A 26,674-nucleotide genomic window follows, 5' to 3' on the forward strand; every position below is an offset into this window, starting at 1 on the left:
CGTTGTTTACTCAAATACACGGCTATCAACTGTTTAATCTTGATGTTACATGTATATATGGCCGCGGATGATTTATCTGTAGAATATATGTACACGCACCCCTTGATGATGTACTGATAAGTACAATTAATAAATGAATAAGGTAAGTGTTATGACCTACTTAATTATACTTATATATACATATCATGACCATTCAAAAATCAACGGAACATTTAAGTTTAATTGTACATGTACAGCTTTACTTGACGCCTGGACATCGTATCATGTTTGCTGGTCAATTTTGTTACACCCATTTCAGCTTGTGTAACACACATAATTATATGAAACTCGTTTGCACGATTAAGTGAATGACATTAATAGCTGTAGCTTTCAGATTTGATCACGTGCACAAAACGTTTGTGAAAATTTTATCAAACATAAGAAATCCTTATGCACGACAGTTGTAGTACACATTTTCCATTACGCAACCCATTGCAGAGTAATGATCGGTGTTTGAATACAACCTCTCTCCCCCTTTTCCACCCACCCACACAAGTAATATATGGTCGTCCTCTTGCATCAAAGACAAAATCAACGCCAAAATATATGAAGAATTAGGTTTAGAATTAACGGCACTGACGTTTTCGCGATTAAATGTGATCAGTCAAAAAATAACATTTTCGTAACGTCAAATACAAGAATGAAATATGAAAATGTCTTCATATTCCATCCACCCCACCCACTCACCCCCCCCCCCCCCCATATCAAACCAGTACTCTTAACTTTCTTCATAAGATGAGTAGTACTGATTTGATTAGGAACGATTTTAAGACGTCTTTAATTGTTGTCAAGATCAAGCGAATTCTAAGTGTCTGACAGACACTCCGAACCTTTAAAAAAGGAGTCGTATTTTGCAAGACCCTCAGGAAAGCATTTCTATATTAACTTATGACAGAGTTTTACACACGATGCGTATGAGAGTGATGCCTTTATATGGACAATTTTTATCAAATCCATGCAGGGTACAGGAAATAGACACAAAGTGAACAAAATCGACACATGAACAAATACGCCACCCTTGACGAGGACGTCGCCGATGTCGCTGGAGATGAGCCCTCCATTCAGAAGGAGGGGAGGGGGTTCGAGATCGCTGCCGGTCAGGTCAGGATTCCAAAGTCTACTGGGGTAAGTGTTTGTTCTACTTCTTGACGGAAATTATTTCGAGGTCTTGGCTTAGCGATTAATTTTGAACAGGTCTAATGAGTTTGTTAATGCTTGATAAATGCATGCGTTATTCCAATGGAAGTTTACTTACAGTGCATGATACCATGTGTTGCTGGTTTGCCATCTGGACATGTATCCAGATATTGTATTGTCATACAATGTTATCATGGCGTAATAAGCCAGAGTATTATCATTTTAAAAATGCCATACATTCACTAAATATATCTGTTCTACCAATCAAAATTTTGTCATAATTAACATTTAACATTAAAACAATATAAACAATTAGGCTAATACATGTACATGTATATTTATACAACGAGACCAATCAATATTCTCTTAAAGCAAGGTAATCAATGTATTTTTTAACATATTAAGCTAATATTAGATTAAAACAATGCAACTTGATATAGTTTACCTATCATTTTTATCCTTGACCATGAAGATGACCAAGGATGAAGTAGTTGAAATTTCAAGAGAGGAGGGTTTACTTCCTGGCTTCTTCACACATGGCTCCTTGCTATTGTCTATGTAGAATGAGTAACTATGATGATCTTTTCATAGACGGCGTTCAGCTTTAGGAAGCTTTGGGCATACACAGGGCCCGGGTTTTTGATGAGCATCGCGTACCTTGACCCTGGAAACATTGAGTCTGATCTCCAAGCCGGAGCCATCGCTAAATATAAGGTAATAAGATAGAATGGTGAGCAAATGAACTGGCAAGTTCTAAAAAGCATTCATTCGCATGAACTTTTATATGAAAACGCATATCAACATGCAAGTAATATATGCTTAATTATTGAATTATTCAAACAATAAATATACCAGTATATCTCTTTCATTATTTTTTTTTAATCAAAATTACCTTTTTATTTATTATACGGAATTTGTTTTCAAGAAGATTCAGAATTTAGGAGACACTCTGTTTAACGGTAAAGGTTTGAATGTGATGGAGGATATGTTTTATTTTAGCTGCTATGGGTGTTGATGTGGTCAACCGTCTTGGGTCTAATTCTTCAACTGCTGGCAGCCCGCTTGGGTTGTGTAACTGGTAAGTTGTTACATTGTAGCTTCCATATATTTAAACCCTTTTGTAAATTTTTAACTTACAAAGAAACGTAACAGGGCTTCCAAATTCATCTCTCATTTTCACCTTTCTATTGAACCAAGAGTAGCCAAAACCCCAAAACAGACGACGCGAATAATCTATTTGACATAGCGTGGCTGTGCTCCTACAAGACGACTTTCTATTTATCACGTACTTTATCAAGCAAACTCACTTGATTTACTCATATTTGTCATAAGTATTAGTATTAGTATCCCTCAAACATATTTCATTTATATCTCCATGGTTAAGTATAAGTTTACAAAGATTCTTATGTACAGACATTTCTTTTCAGGAATGAATCTCGCAGAAGTTTGCCGTCTGGAATATCCCAGAGTTCCTCGGTACATACTTTGGATCATGATTGAAATTGCAATTATCGGAAGTGACATACAGGAAGTCATAGGATCGGCCATAGCCATAAATCTACTCTCCAACAAATTGTTAGTAAAGACATCATAGAAGTCATTGATTGAATTTCAAAGATTATAAAGAATTCTGCTCTGTTACAATTTTTGAAACCCAGTCTTACCTTATAGTTTCCTTATGCATTTCAGTTGGATGTTAATTTTTTAACGCTTCTCTTTTCTGGTATAGGTTAATTCTTCTAATTTACTTTTCCTTTCTTTTCTTTAAGGATTCCTATCTGGGCTGGAGTCCTGATTACAGGGGCTGACACATTTACCTTTCTTTTCTTGGAACAGTTTGGATTAAGGAAGCTGGAGGCCTTCTTTTGCACCCTCATAACAATAATGGCTGGGGCTTTTCTATACATAGTGAGAGAACATTTCTGCAAGAATTTCGTTGTAACATACTTTTCATATAAATCTTAAAAATATGTATTGTATAAATACATTTGACGAAAGAAGTTGACCAATGAAATAAATGTATTTGCAGTACATCAAAATTAAACCAAATCAGGGAGACATTCTGATTGGTCTGTGGTTTCCATGGTGTCAGGATTGTGATAAGGACGCCATACAACAATTAGTTGGCATTGTGGGCGCCGTCATCATGCCACATAACATTTATCTCCACAGTTCACTAGTATTAGTAAGTTTTTCATTAAAAAGGAATCGCTACTAGGGAATAAAGTACCATTGCCTGTCGTATGTCTTTCCGTTCTTCCATAAAGATGTTAATTTTTACCAAATTTCTTTTTTATATAAGATAGGAACATCGACTTCATTGAGGCTTTAGAGTAAATTAACCGTCTAATAACCCGGGGTGTATATTAAAAACATTTCATTTCGAATATTTTGGAATACTGATAGCAACCGTTTTCAAGACTTGTTTGCTTGACATTGAACTGGTGTTTTAGACTCAGTCTAAAGACTTAAATAATACTCGAAGTCAACATTAAAAATCCTTTAAAGTTAGAATTTTCAGATACTAAAAAGAGTGTTTGGCTTATTTTTTTAAACACGTACACGTAGTTAACATTTTTAGCGTTCTGAGTTTAGCTATTTGATGACTTAATTAAGTCAGTAATCTTGCGTGTTGATTGGAAACTCATGCCATACTAACACATCTACATCCAGTTTGAATTTATTTTACAGTCCCGTATCATTGATCGAAAAGACAAGAAAGAAGTTCAAGAATCCATTATGTACAATAGCATTGAATCAGGTAAGATGAAAACTAAAGACGTTTAAAAAAAAAAACCGCACACGCCAGTAATAGTTGAAACAGGAAAATAAAATTAAAGAACTTCAAATTATGCTTACAATAGATACACATAAGAAAAAAATATGAAGTTTAACGCGTTTGTATGGTGCTTTTTTTCAGAAGGTAATAGTATCATTTTGCTTAGTGACAACTTGAAATTAACTACGGCGGAAGAGTCTATTACTTAACCCAGTCAGGCAGTTCGGAAAAAAGTGTTTAAACATTTATTTTTTTTCAATTAATGCTGATTACTCTTACTTTGCTCAATCGGTTCCATCGTGATAGAGTTACTAGTATACTATTTGACTTGATACGATTTTGAACTTTAAATAAACTATACCTTTGATGTCGACATCAATAAGGATGGCGGATAGCTACTGAATCCACGAAAATTGAGCGTCCATGATTGTTGGTGAATTCACATTATTCCGCTTTTTGATTCAGCAATAGCCCTGTTTGTATCTTTCCTTGTCAACCTATTCGTGGTCTCCGTGTTCGCAGCAGCTTTCTCCGACCCGATCTATGCCGACCAGGCCAGTCTGAGGATAGCAGTAAGTAGATTTCTACTTGCAGTAAATAAAAGAGTCCTCACAAACGGTCTTACGTTTACATGATTGACAGCAAAGCTCACTGTCCTATTTAGGAATCACACATTAACTTAATTTTAAAGTGATAATCGTATTTAGAAAAAGTGTAATAATCTCGTGCAATGATATAAAACTTTGTCTTTCAACGTTTACTCATTGTCTTTTTTTGTAAATGATGAAACACTTATTTTTCTTTCTTACCTTTGCAATCATAAATGATTTGACACTGAATTAAATAAGGCTATTTATGAACAGGTCTCTTTAAATCGTGGCTTGTCCGAACTAATTGGAATCGTTCCTTCTGAAGAATTTGCGGATTTTGTTATGCATTTCTTACAAACAACTTTTGAAGTTAACGGAAGACCCACTCATTGCTTTGCAAGGAGCTCTGTTCTAGTTATACTTTTGATAGCGTGACGAAGACATAATTATAATGAATGTAAAAGTCCCTCTGCTATTAATCTTATTAATTAGAATTAGATGTTCTGTATCCGCTACTGCTTCTCAAACATTTGGATGGTATCTTTTAAAATTAAGGTGTTCAAATATCAGGTTATTGTGAGTACAGCATCTTTCATATTCCCAATACTGATTAATTATTAAATACATTGGGTAAATATTGTGTAAATGAGTGAGAAGACTGAATATTGTTGAATAGTTTTTGTCTTTAAGCTTTTCTTTTCCTCCACCGTATTTTTTTAAAATTAAATTCAATAGGGCAACTGGTTATCCGAAAACTATGGCTTGGCGATGAAGATAGTATGGGGAGTAGGCATTTTAGCAGCAGGCCAGAGTTCTACTATGACGGTACATCTGTATATATAAACATTGTTTCGATTTCTGTATTTAAAATAAACTTTCATATTCTTAATACCATTGTTTACTTTATTTTAGGGGACGTATGCTGGTCAGTTTGTAATGGAGGTAATAAAATGATTATACATAAAGAAGCTATGTGTATGCATGTACATCAGAAACAAAGCCGGTTGGTTGACAATAAGTTGTCTTTAACAAATGTACGGACAACCGTTTGTGTGATTATCTCTAACGTAACTAGTAGTATCACAATTATACAGAACTCCACACGTAGCTCTGGTGGAAAATTCGGGTCGAAATCCTCTAGTATTTTTTCTCAGAATTTTTTAAAAAGTTGCAGTTGTTAGTTGATCGTTGCATTACGTTTCAGCTAAATGATTCACCATATAAGTATCGGTATTTCACACCATTTATAACACATACATACCACTTCAATAAAATTTAAAACCGGCGACATTTATGTACCGCTTACATGAAATTAGCTATTATGTTTGATCTGCTGAGAAGAACAATATCACGTTGTCCGTTTTATTCTTGTAGGGTTTTATTCAAATCAAGTGGGCAAAATGGAAACGAGTTTTACTAACTCGATCTATCGCGATGGTGCCCACTATTACCGTTGCCTTGGCAGCAACAAATGACCTTGACATGATGAACAATTGGTTAAATGTCCTCCAGAGCGTCCAGTTACCCTTTGCCCTCTTACCTGTGCTTCATTTCACGAGTAATGAAAGGATTATGAAAGAATTCAAAAATGGAAGGTGGTTTTTTTTGCAAAACAATGGAATTATGTTTAATACATGAAAAATGACATAATTTATTTTTAATGTAAATGCTTTTAATTAAAGTCAAGAATATTAAATGTGATCAGTCAAAAATTAACATTCTCGTAACGTAACTTAATGGTAACTGACATAATTCAGAAAGTATCAAAAGTCAAATCAAATCAAAGTTGAAAACGCAAGACCCATCCGTTTTGTGAAAAGTAAATCTTAAGGCTTTTAATGAATTGTCAGGGCCATGAAGATGGCTGTCTGGATTCTAGCGGTGTTGGTGATGGGGATCAACTTCTTCCTCGTCATCGTCTTTGTGGTATGTTACTAACTAAAAGGGCACTGTTACAACGCACTTTGAAAATAGAACCATTTTTACAAGACCTTGGACTTTCGGTTGGAGGTAGCTATCTATTTCTTGCGTCAAAACAAGTTAATAAGTTAAAAAATGGCGCGGTTTCAAGCGAAATATGCACTGATTGCGTAGTCTTAGCTCAAAAGCCAGACAAATCTTGTTGATTTCAAAGAGCCATGGCTGAGAGGCCAGCAATGAAATAGACAGGCCTACGTCACATTGCTGTTTGACACAACTACCAAAAGTCCAAGCTCTTGTTAAATGGTTCTATTAACAACCCACATTGAAATGGGTTTTTTTTCCACTACACTACACTACTTGTACACTGCATTTATTTAATTTTATCTTTTCATTAAAGACATCTGTTGGTGTATTTTCTTAATTCCCTATACAAAGTTAAAAAAAAATACATGTATAATGTTTATACGTGTAGAAGTATTAAAATGATAAATACTATTGTATTTTTACCATTGAGGGTATATCATTTGTTCTTGCCTATAATTTGATTAATTTATTTGTGATTTTATCTAATATTTTTCATAGGGGACTGGACAAGCCTGGTACATCTACCTCGTAACAACGGTCGTTCTACTTATTTACTCCATGTTTGTTGCTTATATTGTGAGTACGATAACAGCACTCAGAAATAATTGTGTATCGTAGCTGAATACATATATACGCATACAATGTACTTGCAATTATATTTCCTTGGATAACATTTACTTCTTGTTTACCGCAAGAAGTTTTTAAAATTTATTTATTTATTTTACATAATATTGATATGAGTAGTATTATATAGCATTTTTTTGTCATTCAGGCTTTGGGACCTGGAACGGTTTTGACAGTAAAGGTAATCTTTTAAATGCAGTACGGTAATGTTCAAGGCCAATGAAAACTACAATTTCAATCTGTTGGAAAACCTCTGGTAGGAAGTCATTTAAAGGAATGTCCCTTATTTTAACCAATTATGCTATATTCAATCAAAAACTGGCAATGTTTTCTGTGATTTCAGAAATATCTATCAGAGAAGTTTGGCTGGAGTCAGGATGAGATTATCAATGAAATAGCAAGACGAAGTTCCCTGACATACCAGCCAGAAAACATCCACGCTTTATGACGTTAATAACGCATTCCGCCATCTACCTGTGATATGTCTTTTACAGAGATTGACACTGTTACTTTTATTTTACCGCGTCTTGACTTATTACGTTATTTTAAAATACCGGTATTTTTTTTTTCAATATTAATGTATATGTATCATGCATTTTAGAACAAAATATATTATATAACATATTTTCTTCATTTGTTAAAAATATATGAAATGGTAAATGACGATGTTTTCTATAAAGTATACATATGTAAGCACAAATTAAGAAGCTTAAAAGCAATAATTATGCCGTTAGAGCTCTGGGTGAAACAAGCTGTAACGGTCTTCACACTCAGTCAATATGCAATAAACGCGATACAAGCAAGTTTTCAAATAAGATAAACGAAGTTTCATAAAATTTGATTAAGATATGCGAATGAAACATATATTGTAAATACATTCTCTACATACATTTTTACATTTAACTTACCTTTCCCTTATTATATATATTTTATTACAAGGAGGAAGAAAATTGTTTTGTGTTATTGATAACTAAATATATGAAAACTATTTTTAAACGATCATACACGTGACAATTGCAAGCGACCATTCACGTGACTGCTGCAAACGAACAAACCACCGTACCATAATCCATTAAACACCCGACCTTATAGCGATTCTCTCACATATGAAATTCAATAGCTCGCTACATATTTCGTCACTCCATTGGTAAACATTATGTGAGCTTGGCAACAATGTCATGCAGTGTTCTTTCTCTAACGACGAATGTAATTTGTTGTCTGGTTCTGTCGGAAGCCAATCAGTATACGTCACAGGTTCATTGCCGGGAAACCACGCCCACTTTCCCTCCTCCATCATATCTGTCCCCCCTACCCAGTGTTTTCGGCCACCTGTGGGTGAAAACATTTTATTTTCCTTTACTCGTTTTTTTGTAGTGTGCTTCAAAGATAAAGTTTGATATATTTTAAATATTTGTTCATAAAGCAATTGGATTTTTAAATCTGTTTTTGAAACCAAGTTATTCGTATCCAATTAAGCGAGCTAGTAAGGGCCAAGTACCATATTAATGAACATGTACTACCTGTTCAATATCATTAAAATCAATAATAGCATATTTAGCACCTGTTAAATATACCGATGACCTCCAGTGACCCCCGCACCGTTCCTGCTTATCACCATGACAGGGTAGCGTACACTGGTCCTCTGGGGACGGGCCATAACTCTGGAACTTCTCCCACGATACGTTCCCACAGAAACACTGTCCGAAATACTAAGAAACATTTTGTTGAAAAACACGTTTGAGATCAGTTTTATATTTATGTTTTCATACTCTCTTACAAACATTTAACATTTGTATATTTTTTAATAAGCCTTTGTTTAAAAAGATTCATCATGATATATGTTTAAATTATACATAAACGAACATATTAAGATATAACAATTTTACATTCTGGGATATAAAAAAGTTAAAAGGACTGTCTGTACCAATGAGCAGTAAATATCACAAATTTATGTCTCATAATAAAATTCAGTATTGTTAAAATGAGATGTAGTACCTGTGTTCCTGAAAAATCATAGAATCTTTTTCTGCATTTTACTGTACACATTCTATTTGTCATAGAGTCACTGTAGTGAAACTCGCCATCTAGGAAGCGAACCTCTCTGTCGTTTATACATCCAATATAAGCTGTCCAAAATATGGTAAGAAATTGATGAGATAGAGAGAGAGAGAGAATACCACACATAAAACTCCCGTTTTATTTATCAGTTCAATTCAGTGTGTCAATTGATATTATTATACTTTTATGTTAAATACTGAAATCTGATTGGTTTAGACGCAGTTGATAATCCGTTCTATTACCCTCAGCGTTAGCAACACACTTAGCAACGGGTAACACCACGAATTGTTACATGCGCGTAAATTATGCGCGTACGGTTTGTCGTAGAATTCACGTCATTTCTATATAAAAGCAATAAAAAAAATTCTCTAAAAATTAATTAAAGACATAATAAATTAGTATAATAAAATACCCGGTAGATAGTGCCTGTTTGGGAGGATAACAGTTGAAAGAAAACTGTCAACCTTCGCTTCGCGTCGGCTGACAATGGTTTCCTGGGGATGTCAATTTCAACTGTTACCCTCCCAAACAGGTACTATTTATACATTATTGAATTTGAAAAACTTAATAAAGGAATCAAACCTTGGTTCAGGACAAAGTTCTCCAGAAAATCGCTTTTATCCTGTGTCTCCATGTGAGCCAAGGTCCCTCCCAGCTCGGCACATACGTACTGTCAAAGACATAACATCCAGTTGTTGATGTCACAGAATAACTACACGTATATACAGACATTAATTCTATAGCCAATTACATTAAGGATAAGTTATCGTGTAGTTCAACAAAATTTACTTCCAAGATAAGTAAATCCAAATCTTCAACAGGACGAATAGTTTAACCAATACACAAGATAAAAATGCAACATTAATGACTCTTAATCTATTTCACGTAATATGCAAAACATGTACATGTACCTCGTATTTTTTCTTGTCTACTCATTCAATTCACTTAGAACCATTTTAACAAGACCTTGGACTTTCAGTAGGGCGTAGCTATCTTTTTCTTGCGTCAAAACAAGTAAATATGACGTTTCAAGCGAAATATGCACACATTGCGTAATCTTAGCTTAAGATCCAGACAAATCTTGTTGATTTCAAAAAGCCATGACTGAGTGGCCAGCAATGAAATAGTCAGGCCTATGTCACATTGCTGTTTGACACAACTACCCAAAGTTCAAGCTCTTGTTCAAATGATTCTATGATTTCCTAATAAATGGTGGACTAAAAACCAATTACTCTAATCAATTCAACGTGAAGCTTTCGCAAAAATTTGTGCGCGTTAATTTAAGGACGTTTACAGTACTGACTGATGATGAAGCCCACGTGGCCCGGGTTTTACTGAAGAAGAAACAGGAGTCTTGGAATCGGACCCATCCGTCTGGACACTCGTAATGGTCTGCAATATAGGATCGTCTTGTTGACTCGAAGCGAAATAAAACAATGTCCGAAGATGTTAAAGTAAATTCTTATTGAACAATACATGATAGACTTTAGAAAACGCCTTCTGGGAGAAAAAAGAAGTCCTTTATATAACAAGAAGTTGCAAAGACAGTATCTGCATGATCTGTCTTATTCTGAATAATTTATTAATAAGTTCTTTTTCATAAAACCAAGAACTTGGCTACAACGGTCTAAATTGAATTTTAAGAGATACTCCAAGAAGTAACCTTTGAAGATCATACAAAATTGTGATTTTTAGAAGGATCAATTAGCTTTAATTGAAATACAACGGAAAGGTATAAACTTTTATGTCATTCAGAACTCTCTGACAAAATATATAGAACCATTATCTAATATCATTGATTGATTAATATCTAAAATACGGTTCTTCAGAATTGAAATAAGAATCAACGTTTAATATATACCTGCAGTAATTGCCTGAAATAAGAATAGAATTGCTACACCGGTCCACCGTTCTCGTGGGTCGAGAAAAGAGCGGGGGGAACGGGCATCGCCAACCATTGTGAATTTTGACCGAGATTTCTACTAACTGGGGTCGTGGAATTCGTTAGACACAGATGTAATCACTTCAATTAACAACACGGCAATGCCTGTTTCTCGTGTAGCTAATAAAATTTGACATAAAACTATTAATAACTGACAATGTTTGTCAATGATCAACCTAATTGGATGTACGTAAAAATGATGTCAGAATTCCATGTCACCGACTGAAGAACTTTGGCACGTTATGTTGATATTTTGTGGTTTGACCGGGCTTAAGAAGGTGTACATGTAGGCGGACTCCTTTGTGTTCACCTGTACATGTATCTGAACTAAATTCACAGTACTTGATGGATTTTCATTGCAAAAAACAAAACAAAACAAAAACATTAATGATCATGAATTGTTATTGATGTGAAATATGCAACTTTTGATGCTATCAAAATTTAGACTCGCGTTTTTTCAATTAACTGTCATTGTTGGAGATTTTGAATAGTTGTTTATTTTTGCAGACAGATTTTCTTTGACCTTGCCAGCGAGGGGGTCAAGATTGTAAGGTGGGTAGGTGGGTGTTGACTTTCTGGAGCTATAACCCGCTGTTGTAGGTATTCCATGCGAGGAGCTAGAGGGGGAGAGGGGTCATGGGGTCAGCTGCATAACCTAATTGTCATCCCCCTTCCCCTCAGGGAAACAAATTTATCCCTTAGCCCCCCCCCCCCCCCAATTCTCCGCCCCGGGAAATGGGGGGACCGAGGACCATGTCTTAATGCAGTACACTGATGTTCTTTTTGTGAGTAATAACTTCGGTGTGGTTTAAAAAGGATCGAGGCTTTCCATTCTAAAAGATGTTAATTAAAACTATTTACAATTAAGTTTCCTGTGTCGTCTACAATGGTTGCAGATGAGTCCAGGGGACACTGAAAAGTCTGGTCCTGAACTCTTCTGTGATAGGTGTTTCTGTGACTTGCTCTGGTAGACGATTCCAGTACCTCACCGCTCGTAGGAAGAAATAACTCCTGTATACTTTTTTTACTGGCCCGAGGCTGTCTGAGTCTGTGACTCCCTCTCGTTCGTCTGTCACCGGGTGTGAATAATTCTCTGGGTGTATGTCCACAACCTGATTTCTGATCTTATAGCAGAGGACTAGTCTGTGTATAGTTCTCCTGTACTGGAGGGAATCTTATTCGACCAAGTTGGCGCAGGAGTCTGGTTACACACCCGGAGGAGGTATCACAATAGTTGTTATACGAACCTGGCAGCGCTAAGTTTTACCTGCTCAATTTCTCTGGTGAGTGTGGCTTGGTGGGGGCCCCACACGGACGATGAATATTTGATTGCTGGTCTGATCAGGGTACAGTATGCTGTTTCCTTTGCCGATGGTGTGTATTGGCCCAGGTCACGTCTCAGAAAGCCAAGCTTACTTGTAACTTTGCGTATGGTGGTATGGATGTGTTTGTCCACTGAAGATCCTGGGAGATAGAAACACCATGATACTTTCCCCTCTCCACAACTTTCAGCTGGTGACCGTGCAGAGAATAGGATGTTAACAATGGCAGTATCTTGTTATTGTGCACTTTTCCGGGTGGAAACTCATCTGCAACCTGTGTTCCAATCCTTCTAGGCAGTGAGATCTTCCCGTAGTCTTGTTGCATCTCTCTGGCTTCAAATCTATCGATATACCAGGCAGTCGTCAGCAAACAGTCTGGCATACGAGTTAGTGCACTCTGGAAGGTAGTTTATGTAGGTCTGGAACAAAAGTGGCCCTATGACGGTACCTTGTGACACCCCGGAGAGGACGTCAAGGGCTGAGGGTGTATGACCATCCAGGAGCACTGCTTGAGTTCTCTGCCTCAGGAAGTCCTAAACCCATCCTAGCGTTGTTGCAGACACTCCATAGGGCTCCAACTTCAGTAGCAGTCGTTGTTGGGGTACTTTATCAAACGCCTTGGAAAATTCCAGTAGCATAATGTGTGTTTGATGCCCCTGATCCATGTTCCTGGCAATTTGGCCTAACGTACAGGTAATCACCAGTTGGGTCTCGCATGATCGGGAGGCTCGGAAGCCATGTTGTTCATCAAACAGGATGTTTGTGGCGATCGAAGTGATCCATAACTGTACTGTGTATATATACCACGCGTTCCTGTAGCTTACAGGCTACTGATATTAGGGAGACTGGCATGTAGTTTGATGGTTGGTGTTTCTCCCCTTTCTTGTAAATAGGGAAGATGTTTGCTCTGCGCTATTCATCTTGTATCTGTCCTTGATCTAAGGAGAGCTGGTACATCCTTGTTAGGTATGGGGCTAAGGACTCTGCACTATGATTCAAGATGAATGCTGGGATTTTATCGGGCCCTGAGGCTTTGAATGGGCGCAGTCCCTTTAGCAGCTTCAATACTCCCTTTTCATGGATATTGCTCATAGTAGAGTATGGAAAAGCGCTGAGGTCCTCTCCGACTGAACCGAGTGAAACTGTTCCTTCAGGATGTCGGCTTTGCTGGTAGTGTCCATGTGGAGGAATTCGTCTTTTGACTTGAGTGTTACTATCTGAGATGAGTCCTACTTTCTGGTTTTGATGTATGACCAAAACCGTTTTGGGTTTGTACGCATGTCATCACTTAATTACAACATCCTCCAGGTAAGCCCTGTGTGCTCGTATGGACTTCTCTCTGTAGCTGCCCTTTGAGTGTCTTGAACCGCTTTACATCTCTTGGTTCCTTACTGCGCCTAGCTTGGATGTGGGTTTTCTGCTTCCTGATGCTAGGGCCTCTCAGTTCAGAGGTAATCCAGGGATGTACATTGTATGTGCTTAGCCGAAGCGCGACGTATTGGAGCATGGTGTTTCAATGTTTCCATTATGAGCACCTTTATGTAGCCCCACCACATGCTGCTTATGTTGAAATACATAGTGACGAAATAAATGTTTGTTTAATTTTACACAGGGAAAACGTTCAAGAAGTCTTTGTTTTTTTATGAATTCTGAATATTTTGTAACACGTATTGATTTCCAACGATTGGAACCCCCCCCCTTTCCATATTGCTGGATCCACTTTTAGGTCTTCATTTATTATTTGCATATTTTTGCCTATTTTTTCGTTTTCACAACCTTATTGAAAGTTTTGTTAATAAGATAAATCGATGTAAACCATTTTTTTTTTTGCAATCCGCTCGATGGGATCCTGATCAGGTACATATATTTATAAAAGTTACAGAAAACACGTGTGTTTGTTTTGAATTAAGTGGGAGTGTCGATATTACATATCGATTGGCTGTTTACTGATGTTTACGGGTGAATAGGGTGAATTATTCCGTGCTACGCATGACTTGTACACATATAAAGTAGAATTTGGGTTTTTTTAAGTTATTCGAAGTTCGATGCCACTTTGCAACAGACTATCCCCACCCACCCCTCCCAAATGATAACATTGAATTTCTGTCAGTTTTTTTGTTTCTGCATGATTTTTTCTTCTTTTGTAGAATGGGTATGCTTGTACTTGTTTATGAAAGTAAAGAGACTGAGAGCCGTTTACTTTGTACTATATTATACATGTATATGATTATTAAAGTCTGTTGCATTCGCGCATGCGAGCTTATCCTATAAATTATGTGTTTGTGTTTTATTTTATAAATAATTTATGTTCGGTTGAACTGGTGAATAAGAACATAATAGATAGAATGTTCTATCGTTAAAATGACAGATGTCCTACGGACCCGGTTTAACTGAGCGTAGCCTGGTCACGGTAAGATTATTCTTTCTAATTTAGATCGGGGTAGGGTTAGTCTAGTCAGCTGACAAAACAAGGGGGACTGTCTACGACGCGATGCTATGAACTTGTAGTCAATTTCTTGCATACTTCATAATGCTAGAACAGTTTTTGGTCGTTTTTCGGACAGTCAAATTTCCAGGGGGGGGGGGGGGGGGGGCAGCTGTCGATTGATTTAGCTTTACTGCACAGAGAGGTTCGGTAGTCAATAATAAATTTTTCATTGCTAGATGCTAGTTCAATAAGCTCAACTCAACGTACAACCCCTTTGGTAGATTTTGCAAATTGTGATCTAAATCAGAGTAATCGTTATAGCAGACAATACCTGTAGATGTATGGTCATCGGTAGGTAACGCTCCTTCATTCTCGTAAATACTACTCACCACTGTCGTGTATCCGCGCCGGTAGTGACATGTTTGGATAACGTGAAAATGGCGGCATCGTTCGTTTCTTGATAAGTTTTCGTGTTATTTAACGCTTACATTGTTTACTTTTACATTAATGAGATCGTCAAATCTATTTAAAAGCATATTCAATCTTTAAATTTCTACGAAGTGTATGTGAAAATTATGTAAATAAGCAGTTTATGTCGATTAATTGTGAACAACGGAACAGGTTTGGATGACCTTGTTTTTCAAAATAGGATCGGTTTGGATGCGCATCTGATACGGTTTGGATGTGGTTAATATATAAGAGTTTAAACTGTTCTTTTACTTATATTTTCGCGAAGGGGATATTGCATCGCTACTATGCGACATGCATGCCCTCACTGCAAAGCATGCTTTCAATATTATGGAGATCGTCATGTGACATTTGACCTTTGAATTCACATTGTTTAAAGGGACTTGAACATGATTTGACTTACAATTTTCAAATTTTATTTTTCCATTTTCAATGTTTATACTGATAAATATAGAAGTTTATAATGCAATGTCAAAATTTGATAGTCAAATATCAAGTCATAAGCAAGATACAGGGTTCGTAATTCTTTGTTTTGTAAACAAAGCTCGAATATTTTCATTTTTACACATGTATTGTATTTGTGTCAGTTTCAATCAAATGTATCTTTCTTTTGTTCTTTTGTTCATGATAGTATTTAAGAAGATATTGAACAAGTTTAAAATGGTTTTAACATGTCATTTTTTCTAAGAAATGGTAATTCTCTACATTACATTTTTTGTAAACAACTATAAGACTACATAACAACCAATTGTAAAGTCCGTATCTCGCTTGTAACTTGACTTTAACATTTAATATTTTGGTCAATCATTTAAAATGCACCAGTAAACCATTTTATATATAAAAAATAAAAATAAAATTTTTGATCTCAAATCGTGTCCAAGTCCCTTTAAAGAAATAAACATACACGTTGAAAGACTTGTATATTTAAGTCAACAAAACTTTATATAACGTAATTTGAATTTCAATTTTACACAATACAAGCTCAAAATAACTTGTCTTAATTATAAAAATTGCATACAGAGTGTTTTACAGACATGTTAAGTCTGTTGCATAATCATTCAATCGATATTAATTTAGAAAGATTCAGCCTTACCAAAATCTTTACGACACAAATATAAACATGTGTTTACGACAGTTTTGATTAAGTTATGAGGCTAACTTTATATGCTGTAAACGATGTCTGGAAAAAAAATTCAAAAGAGATCAGTCAAAAGACAGAATTATTATACCAACTCCAATATCAGCCGAGGGCCGTAGGCCCGAGGGGTGATATTGGTCAAGGGCTGATGCAGGCTGTGATATGGAAAAGGGGTATCTATTATCATATTTATTACATACTTAGTAAAATGAACTTGAACAATTTGATTTTAAATATCATGTGAAAGTAGTATGTACATATATTATATAAAAATATATGATCTAATTGTTTTAATAAACATATAGCTACTGAACTGGAATTTCCCCGGGCTTTAAAAGCTAACTGCTCCAAAACATTTGCTAGCATTTGAAGTTTTCAAATGCACTTAAAAATGTCGACTGTAACAAATGTTTTATATTTAGTCTGTAAACATGTAGAAATGCCAGCACGAAAAGGGCAGACGAGTTCTGCAAGGGGTGTGATACGGATCCGTATGAGCCCTAGGGCTAATAACCTGTATCAGCCACGGAGGCCGATGCGAGTTGTGTGATGTCATCTGTATCACATATGCCAAAAACCTGTATTTATTACTATTTATAGACACTTGTCTAATTTTTTAAATTAATACCGGTAATTGAAATGTCTCCAAACAACTTTTTAGATTGCAACAGCCTTAAAACCGCGCTTTGGCAAATTTTTAACTATGAAATTTTTATTATTATACTTTCATGTTTAATACCAACGCGAGTTTTGTATTTTTCTGCAGTATCGCCACCTTAATTTCCCGCACGAGTCACCAAAGAAAGAATTTTACTTTTCAATAAACTAAATTATAATGTTGTAAATTATGTTATTCGTTCACTTTCTACGCATGCGCTGTACTTAGGTGCATAATGTCCTCTTCGTAAGCATTAGCTTCCACGATTTGTCATTGCAGTACAAATGAAATAAATATTGGTTATGGATTTTAACTAACATGTTCATTGTTTTATTTCACATGTACAAAATTATGAACAGAATAGCAATATACATTGGAAATGAAATCAGCGCAATGTAAAATACCGGTATATTGTGTAATCAATTTTATTATTTTAGTTTGTTCATTGAAAAAATCAACAAAACATCTTGATCAGTAATATACATAGATACATATTTATCGTTTTGATTTTCTGGTGAAAATTATGATTTAAAAAATGGCGACGTTTACTCAGGTCTCGTCATCACTTGGATTTTTGGACCAACTATTTTTAACAACAGAGTAAATATGACTTAGCAGACCCACAGTTGCACAACTGTTTCATTTTTGTCTGAAATATAAAAAATGCTATATCTTAAAATCATCTAAACCGTACCATTTGCACAATTTATATTTTAGCATCCAAACCGGAATAATTCGTTAATCCAAACCGTACTTTTTATTTAGCAGGTGCATGAAGTTATTGCTATTTTTATACATATTAGTGTATTAAAACTATATTGAAGTGATTTCATTTGGTTAGAGTAATCTTTCAAATTAATTTTGGCTGCTTCAGATTTTTAGTATGTGTTATATTATCAACGTTATTTCGAAATAGATCTTGGTTTCAGCGTTAAAATGGCACATTAACGATTGATATTCCTACAAATAAGTCGTTTTTATTTACGATGAACAAAAATAACACTCGCTCTTTTCAACTGCAAAACCGTAAGAAAAATATGAACGACTGTTACGATTGTTTTAATTAATATTTACCTCATTGTCGATAGATAAAAGAACACAACACTGATTGTTTTTGCAATGGATACGCCATTTTCACGTTATCCAAACATGTCACTACCGGCGCGGATACACGACAGTGACTCACTGGTGGTGTAGGGTGCGAGGTAAAAAGCTGTACAAATTCCTCCCCAGTTCGTCAAAATTATCACAACAAAGTAAATGAGTAAGAAGACCATCAGAAGTTACACTAGAAACACCATTGCAATCAGGCCCAAAGTTGACACGGCTCGGAATATTGGACAGATTGCCCCCGCCACCCGGATCGTGACCGCCTTCGCTTGCCGCCATTTTATATGATGCTATGAACTTGTAGTGTGTTTTGATGTGGAAATAACTATCGGAAACCATTTTGATCTGGCTAGGTGTTACGGTATGGGGTGGCTATAATAAACACTTCAGTGGTATTTTTGTAAGTTGTCCATTCTGAATATATTCTGAATATATTAGCTATTTATTCTTGACTGTGTACATATCCACATAGCGTGTGTCACTTTGTTTATATATGCAGTATTTGTATTGTGTCATTTGGCACAATAATTCGCCATGTTTGAAATCAAAGTATCTTAACTTTAATTCCTCAACGAGGTGCACATAATACTAAAACCTTTTTGCATTTTCAAAAATCAAGGTACTGAAAGTATTTAACAATCTACAGTCTGTACACTGTCCCAAGATATTTTGCTGCAGGTCTGTAGCTCTTAGTCTGAAAAAATTCGAATGGGTGGCCATTGAGCTACAATTTATTACATGTAAAAAAAAATTGCAATTTAAGACACACAACAACTTGTTTACGCTAGTTTTCGACAATGTTCATTCAGTTCATTCAGTGGTACAAAAAAATCCCCAAACTCCTCTTTTAAAACGCCCCCTTATCAGGTTTCAATATACAGCTAAAACGACCTGAAAGTACCATGGATGATAGGGTTAAAAATTTGTGTGAAGTGTCCCAAGTACCTTTGAATGGAGAAAAGATGTCAACATTTCCCATTACAAGTCTCTATTTAGAAATATATATCCGCTCTTTTAAGTTCCTTCAGGTGAATGTACATGTTATTATATAGCATATCATGGTCGTTAAATCATTAATTAATTCATAAGAAAACAGATTATATAGCAATGATTGTCAATGCAATTTTCAAATAGTTTTCTTTTATTTGTATTGTTTAGAATTCCCGATAAACTAAAAGATATTAATCAACCAAATGTGGATTGTTATTAATAGTTATCAAGTTACAATTTTTTGGGTTATAGAAACTTTTTCTACTTTGATCATTACCTTCATATCCTGAAGAAACTTCAAGGAAAATTATTTTATTTTTTAAACCGGGTATTTGGATCCCTTCTCTGAATTTTTGAAATTATCCATAACCTTTCCCCTTTAATAGATAGGAAGATAGATTTTTGATTTCCTCATTTCATGTTTTTTTTTCTCGATCGATCCAAGTGGGCCGGAAAAATTTCAAGTTTTTCAAGTGAATTTATTCAATCTTTATTTCCCCCTTGCGGGATGTCATGTTAAAAATTACAATACATAAAGAAAATCAGTCAATCGTACAAAAATAGGAAATAATTGTGAAGACAATGTATATACATATATAATAAGGAAAATATGTATATGTTAATATGGCATTGCAATGACCCATAGAAATACTTTTATTCAGAAAAAAAAATAAAAATCAGATTCTCTTTATTAATGCAGCAATACCTTTTTACTGATAAGCTGTTATAATTTTTGTAGAACATGGTTGTGAAAAATATGCACAGACCCTTTGCTTTACTGTTGTTGGATGTTGCTATCCTGTGCAGGGTTTTCGTTGCAACAACCAGACCAAATGTTATTCTCATTAATATTGTTGCTGATTTTTATTTCCCCCTTGCGGAGATGTCATGTTATAAATTACAATACATAAAGAAAATCAGTCAATCGTACAAAAATAGGAAATAATTGTGAAGACAACGTATATACATATATAATAAGGAAAATATTTATATATTAATATGGCATTGAAATGACCCATAGAAATACTTTTGTTCAGAAAAAAAAAATAAAAATCAGATTCTCTTTATTGATGCAGCAACACCTTTTTACTGATAAGCTGTTATAATTTTTGTAGAACATGGTTGTGAAAAATATGCACAGACCCTTTGCTTTACTGTTGTTGGATGTTGCTATCCTGTGCAGGGTTGCAGTGGCAACTACCAGACCAAATATTATTCTCATTGTTGCTGATGATTTGGTAAGATTATTTCTATGCATTTAGTTCATAAAAACATGGTCATGTATTCAATATTGAGTTTTCAGAATAGTCATTGTGATGAAATGATATACAATATTTTAAGTCATATTTATAATATTACTGTCAAGTTGTCAAAACAGTGATATTGTCATATATTCAGTTTAATTCATTGTTTCATTTTCTATTCAAAATAAGCCTTAATGAAATACATTAAAAACATGATAAGCATTTATTTATTACTGGTAGTATTTAGACATACTACAAGTTTCTTAGAAGGAGTTTATCTTAAATCCTGATTAGGATATGCCCATGTACTGCTAAGTATCATAGTAGTAGGTATGTTGTTGTAACTGTATAGGGTTACGATGATGTGAGCTTTCATGGATCCGCCCAAATCCCAACCCCCAACATAGACAGTCTAGCCTATGGAGGGATCATTCTCAACAACTACTATGTGTCCCCTATTTGTACCCCAACTCGTGGGGCCCTCATGACAGGCAGACATCCTATACAGACAGGTAAGTGTGTCCATTTCAAAATTTGAATAATTACATTTTTATTATGATTATGAATTTTCAAATACACAGTCAGTGGAATGAACGGTCAGGAATTTATTTTAAATAAGTTGCAACCTAAAATGCTCCAGGGGGAATTGAGTTAAACAATTTATCTTAACATCTACCAAGCACGATTCCCTCTATTTCCTATGGAAACTTATTGTTAATTCATAGCTCTATAGAAACTGCAGGCCTAAAATCTACACGCCCGTTTTAGGCGTTTAATGACGTTCATCGATTAGTCAAAACCTAAAGCGAATGAAACTGACAAGACTTAAATATACACATCCTGTTTATTGATTGGTCGAAACGCACAGTGACCTAAGAAAAATCACAGACTGCACGAAATAATCATGATGATGTCAGATTCAAATTCCCATAAGAGGCAATTTGACTGTTTCTTTAAGCTTAAGTACTGATTAACAGTAATTAAGTTAATTCAACTTATTTTAATTAATTTGTTTAAAGAAAGATGTTAAAGTTTTTTTTGAAAATATAAACAATAAAATGTCTCCTTTGATTATTCATGTGGGTTATGAAGGTAGCAATCTTTGCAGAAAAAACTTACATATGACCTGCCTACGGGGGTTAGGAATTTGTTCTACATGTCGCCACATTCATAACTCATATTTATAAATCAACAAAGAAAGCATTTTATTGTTTGAATAACTGGATTTGTCTGTCGTAAATTGACTTTAAATCTCCCTTTCAAATCCACTTGCACATGCAGTTGCATTGTATATACCAATATTTTTTTCATTCAGGTCTCCAGTCTGGAGTGATAGCGGCCTCTCAGCCCTATGGACTGCCACTGAATGAGACCATCATGCCTCAGTTCTTCCAGAAACTAGGCTACAGGAGACATATGGTGGGCAAGGTAGGCCTGCTGACAAAGAAATTCAAATGATGCGAAAATGAGCATTGAGGGTGTTGGTTTTTTAAAGCAGTTCTTAAACTTTCCTTTCTTCAGTGGCACCTTGGATTCCACAAGAAGGAGTTTACCCCAATGTACAGAGGCTTCGAGACTCACTATGGATATTATCTGGGCTGTGGAGATTACTATGATCACACCTCGGAAGCCAATGAGGTAAACATAATAAAACGTAACATATCTGCTTAAGGTTGTGAATCAATTCATACTTATTAATGAGATTTTTTTGTAACAATTACTGGTACTAGCAATACTAAGCACAAAGGTCTGATTCCTCTTTATAAATGACTGTTAACTGCTTAGATATTAGGCTTTTATTATGATGTTCATTAACAAATCATATTATAATGTCAGTTTGTCAATGTGTATTACCTCAATTCTGGTACTTAAGAGATTACGTAATTTATATGCTTATTCAAAGATTGAGTATTTGTTGTGCTTTAAAAAGAAGTCCTTTAGAAAAATTTAATGACAAAATTCAGAAAACGAGTTAAGACTTTATTAAAGTCAAAGAAGCAGTCAATTGTTATATCACAGATGAAGGTAAATGTATATGCAGTGTTTGGAGTATGTCTTATACAACATACAAGGTTGCTATCTTCATGAACATAAAAAAAGTACATTGGAAGAAAAATACATCAGCTGTCTTCTGAATGCCTGTCCAAGAATACTTGTATAAATCAAGTATTGTATCTTGTATTTTATAGGAATATTTTGGGTTTGACTTTGTGAGGAACACTACCGTGGACTTTACAGGAATTGGCCAGTACTCAACAGAACTGTTTAGACAAGAAGCCAACACTATCATACAGAAACATAACACATCAGAGGTATGAATGGACCTACATGCAAGAAATGATTGTGTATACACCGTGGCAGTATTGATTATTGTTTTGTTATAATGTGTTCAAAGTACTAGTATTTATTATAAGTTGTCTATGCACTTGTTCTACTTTTAGCCCTTGTTTCTGTACCTGCCTTTCCAAGCTGTTCACAGTGGCAACCTTCCTAGTGGAAAGAGTCTTCAGGCACCAACAAAATACATCAAAAGATTCCCTCATATAAAAAATACAGAGAGAAAGACATATGCAGGTAAACAACATTCATCATGAAAGGTTGATTGGGGATTTTGTTTTGAGGGGGATTGGGGAGGGGGAGTACATAAAGATACAAATCAATATAGTACATGTTTAGCTTAGAAGGAATAAAGGCCAAGAAGATATTATTTTGTTGACTATACATGGGTACGATATGTGTAATATTTAGATAGCACCAAAGACAATAGTGCTTCACAGACTTTTCTTTATACTTTCAGCAATGGTGTCTGCTCTAGATGATGCTGTTGGATCAATTGTGCAAACACTGAAAGACAAAAATATGTATTGCAATTCTATAATTGTCTTTACAACAGACAATGGGGGACCTGCTAATGGATTTGGTGGCAATGCTGCCAGCAATTTTCCTCTGAGGTAATATGCATGCATATTTGAAAAGGATACTTGGTGAAAATAAACATAGTTTTTGAAAAGGATATTCTAAATATTGATACAAGATTAACTACAGCCTATTAACTACCCTCGTTAAGACTTTCAATATCTTTTAACTTGGTTCTTCGCATTTCAAAAAAACTCATTCTACAAACAATTACTGTGTTGAGTTTGAATATGTGTTGTTCTCTACCATAATTTGTATTTAAAATAGTAATATTTTCTCTGTAGAGGAGTTAAAGATACACTGTGGGAAGGAGGAGTTCGAGGAGTTGCCTTCATTTCCAGTCCTTTACTCCAGACCAAAGGCTACGTATCCAATCAGATGATCCACGTCACAGACTGGCTACCTACCCTCTACACAGCTGCTGGTGGTAAGGCATCAGATCTTTACAATCTGTATGGCATTGATCAGTGGGGGGTGCTGCAGACCAATGGCAAGCCGGTCAGGACTGAAATTCTCCACAACATTGACCCAATGGACAAAACTGAAGCTATCAGAGTTGGAGATTACAAACTATTACACGGACCTGTTACTGGATATTGGGATGGCTGGTATCCCCCATATCAACTGTCTGAAAAATCGAGTTATGACAAAATGCAGATGAGTGCATATAAACACACCAACAGGAGTGAACGAGGTATTTTACAGGAAACTTGCAAACCAGTGACAATTCAATGCGGTCCTAAGCCTGCCAATGCCAGCACAAATTGTCAAGCCAATAAAGTGCCATGTTTGTACCATATTCCATCGGATCCTTGCGAGTACAATAACATAGCAAGCAGTCATATGGATATTGTAACAAAACTGTTGGCTAAAATTTTGAAGTACAAGAGCACTATGATGGTACCCCCTGGAAATAAACCAATTGACCCAGCTGGAAATCCACGAGTCAATGGAGGCATATGGAGGCCATGGCTGGACTAACTGACAGGCATGCCAACTTAAGAGGGTTTTTTTTAGCATAGATATATTTTTGTTCTTTTTTTTTTTTTTTAAATATAAACATTCCTAGATCAACTACTAGTATTTTAATGCAGCTTTAAGCAATAGTATTTTAATAGTAGATGCTGAAACTGTAGAATGCAGATTCAGAAACAAATTTTGATCATGTTCTGGTTAATTGGAATCTATCAGTTCTTAAAATAGATGATATAATGACTGACCAACTTTTGATAGCCATATGAACTTGATGTCAAAAATCCGAAGTGTTTGACTGAAATTTTCCTTTCTTGATTTTCATGAAAAGTCATTCACAGGTTAGCCTTGTCAAGCTGGTGATCTTTATTTATGGAATTTTCATTACAGAGGGTCAAAGATCAGTAGGTTCATTATTATTGTAAACTCTTAATTTAACAAGGCTTTAATGTATCCACCGAAAATCCTGAGAAGTATTCCTCACGTTTTTTTATAATCTTCCTTAAAATTTCACATTTTATGACATTTGTGAATTATGATATTGAAAGTACCACAAAAGTTGTCGCTTGAGATTTTATTTTCTAGTATTTGCATAAAATAAGGAATCTACAGTTAACCTTATACTCTCCGACCAGTACCTCAAAAGCCTTTTGTCACATACCAGTCACAATTTCCTAATTGTTTCTGATTTTCAAAACAGAAATCAACATGTTTGCTGGTACCAAATATCTGGCTGGTGCATATAATATATTGTTTGTCTTTCTTCTGTCCTTTACACTTTGAATTTCATAATGAAATGTTTAGCTCAGTTTCAAATAAACTATTCAAGATAGTTCACCTTGCTTTTGCAACCACCGGTAGCTTATTTTCATCAAAGACACATACAGCTAGAGATTTTTACGTAATCAAACGTCAAATTTGAATAGTGCAATTTGTCTGTGATTGTATAACAATATTCTGAACCTTCTCCAAGACCTTGATTCTATTTTCCTTTTTTATTTTTTTCATGTTTAGCCTAGTTTCTAACTTAAAGTTCAAGATTTTTAACGAGGCCGGGTCTAATTAGTTCTGCCCTAGTTTTTTTAATGAAATTTTTTACCTGAATTTCTACTGATATAATTATTATTTTAAGATTAAAAAATAAGACATTTACCACACCGTTTGTTTAGGGGGTCATCTCAAAGTTTGTTAATCTTTAACATAGAACCCTATGGGATTTCGCTTGAAATGTATCAATTTTGCACATTTTTTTAAACTTCTGCCCTAGGGATTTCTTTTTCTGTTCTACATATTAAAGTTATTGCTAAAATGCATCAAATGGTCAAATAAAAAAAAACCTTTTACCTCCTGGTTTGTTCCAGGGGTCTTATCAAAGTTGATTTTTGTATGCCCAATTTCCCAGATTTGTCAGATAATGGCTATTTTTTATTTGACAAAGGCGGAAAAGGTGATCTTTATAGTATTATTAAAGCCTTCAGACATATTTAAGTAATAAAAAAAATATAACATTACATATTAAGGGTCATTAATGTAAAATACATGGTTAATGTCTTGAAATATATGAATTCAGCTATATTTAGGCGGGTTAAGAAAACGTGACAGAGGGTTTGGCCTGCTGAACCCTCTTCACTTTTTCGACCCGAGCCCAAATATAGCTTATACTTCGAGACAGTTATGTTTATTCCACAATATAACATTAATTTTACGCATTAAATGAGCCATTTTCAACAAATTTCGATGAATATCTGCAGATAAAACTATCACGCCATGGCGTCAAACAAGCAAAAAGATGACGTCACAATACAAATGAAACGCTGCGCGAAAGCATGCGTACTCGTTCTGTACTCGGCCTCGTTAAATCAAATTTCAAACAAAAATACATAATGGTAAGATCAGTTCAACTGCATCATAATTTTCTGACCTTAACCTTTTATGTGAGGCCTTGACATATTTTGTCTTAAAATATGATTTAAAATTAATATATAATTTAGTGTGACTCTATGCATTTCAATTTACACCAACAATCAACCAATATCAATGTATAAATTTTTTTTACATTCTATTGTCTTTTTCAGTTTTCAGCTTGTGTGTGCTGCTGTTACTTAGATCAGGCATATCCTGGTTAAATGTATAATGCAATGGCTTTAAACCATTCTTTGTTGGTATCTTCCATACTTTATTTGTTCTACTGGCATTTGACTTAAGTTTTGTTTTTGTATCTGTTGTTTTATTTTTGTTTTATACGTATATAT

General features: G+C 35.0%; 3 protein-coding genes across 5 annotated transcripts; 2 read left to right on the forward strand and 1 right to left on the reverse strand.

Moving 5' to 3' along the window:
• The first annotated feature begins 38 nt into the window (after window positions 1-38).
• LOC128188384 (natural resistance-associated macrophage protein 2-like) lies at window positions 39-7,800 on the forward strand. Its single transcript, XM_052859401.1, has 16 exons — window positions 39-142; window positions 1,001-1,164; window positions 1,768-1,890; window positions 2,176-2,254; window positions 2,604-2,751; window positions 2,946-3,084; window positions 3,206-3,361; window positions 3,868-3,937; window positions 4,421-4,527; window positions 5,281-5,370; window positions 5,458-5,487; window positions 5,920-6,140; window positions 6,396-6,471; window positions 7,051-7,128; window positions 7,325-7,357; window positions 7,520-7,800. Exons 2-16 carry the CDS (start codon window positions 1,039-1,041, stop codon window positions 7,622-7,624), a joined length of 1,581 nt encoding a protein of 526 aa, XP_052715361.1. The 5' UTR covers window positions 39-142; window positions 1,001-1,038; the 3' UTR covers window positions 7,625-7,800.
• A 133-nt stretch (window positions 7,801-7,933) lies between these two features.
• LOC128188391 (C-type lectin domain family 3 member A homolog) lies at window positions 7,934-15,309 on the reverse strand. 3 transcript variants are annotated; one of them, XM_052859432.1, is made up of 6 exons: window positions 15,258-15,309; window positions 10,538-10,626; window positions 9,817-9,904; window positions 9,172-9,302; window positions 8,738-8,885; window positions 7,934-8,505 (listed from the first exon to the last, which is right to left on the reverse strand). In XM_052859432.1, exons 3-6 carry the CDS (start codon window positions 9,866-9,868, stop codon window positions 8,249-8,251), a joined length of 588 nt encoding a protein of 195 aa, XP_052715392.1. In that variant the 5' UTR covers window positions 9,869-9,904; window positions 10,538-10,626; window positions 15,258-15,309; the 3' UTR covers window positions 7,934-8,248. The 3 variants fall into 3 exon arrangements, with proteins under 3 accessions (XP_052715392.1, XP_052715374.1, XP_052715383.1); XM_052859414.1 differs by lacking the exon at window positions 15,258-15,309 and adding an exon at window positions 11,096-11,546; XM_052859423.1 differs by lacking the exon at window positions 10,538-10,626.
• Window positions 15,310-20,282: 4,973 nt separating this feature from the next.
• Window positions 20,283-24,486, forward strand: LOC128188376 (arylsulfatase J-like). The gene is made up of 8 exons (XM_052859388.1): window positions 20,283-20,528; window positions 20,887-21,046; window positions 21,850-21,962; window positions 22,056-22,172; window positions 22,724-22,846; window positions 22,976-23,108; window positions 23,332-23,485; window positions 23,735-24,486. The coding sequence occupies exons 1-8, from the start codon at window positions 20,409-20,411 to the stop codon at window positions 24,429-24,431; spliced, it is 1,617 nt and encodes a 538-aa protein (XP_052715348.1). The 5' UTR covers window positions 20,283-20,408; the 3' UTR covers window positions 24,432-24,486.
• Window positions 24,487-26,674: the final 2,188 nt, after the last annotated feature.

The sequence above is a fragment of the Crassostrea angulata genome, chromosome 1 (genome assembly GCF_025612915.1).
Source record: "Crassostrea angulata isolate pt1a10 chromosome 1, ASM2561291v2, whole genome shotgun sequence".
NCBI classification, from domain to species: Eukaryota; Metazoa; Mollusca; class Bivalvia; order Ostreida; family Ostreidae; genus Magallana; species Magallana angulata.

Bases quoted from the DNA above. Each gene is read 5' to 3' on its own strand.
- LOC128188384 (XM_052859401.1), top strand. From the start codon at position 1,039: ATGAACAAATACGCCACCCTTGACGAGGACGTCGCCGATGTCGCTGGA. The intron at 3,938-4,420 runs GTAAGATGAAAA...TTTTTGATTCAG, and splicing joins GTACAATAGCATTGAATCAG to CAATAGCCCTGTTTGTATCT. The intron at 6,472-7,050 runs GTATGTTACTAA...TATTTTTCATAG, and splicing joins TCCTCGTCATCGTCTTTGTG to GGGACTGGACAAGCCTGGTA.
- LOC128188391 (XM_052859414.1), bottom strand. From the start codon at position 11,192: ATGGTTGGCGATGCCCGTTCCCCCCGCTCTTTTCTCGACCCACGAGAA. The intron at 10,627-11,095 runs GTATATATTAAA...CCTATATTGCAG, and splicing joins ATTTCAGGCAATTACTGCAG to ACCATTACGAGTGTCCAGAC. The intron at 9,303-9,816 runs GTTTGATTCCTT...TATTTTGGACAG, and splicing joins GAACTTTGTCCTGAACCAAG to CTTATATTGGATGTATAAAC.
- LOC128188376 (XM_052859388.1), top strand. From the start codon at position 20,409: ATGGTTGTGAAAAATATGCACAGACCCTTTGCTTTACTGTTGTTGGAT. The intron at 22,173-22,723 runs GTAAACATAATA...TGTATTTTATAG, and splicing joins ACACCTCGGAAGCCAATGAG to GAATATTTTGGGTTTGACTT. The intron at 23,486-23,734 runs GTAATATGCATG...TTTTCTCTGTAG, and splicing joins GCCAGCAATTTTCCTCTGAG to AGGAGTTAAAGATACACTGT.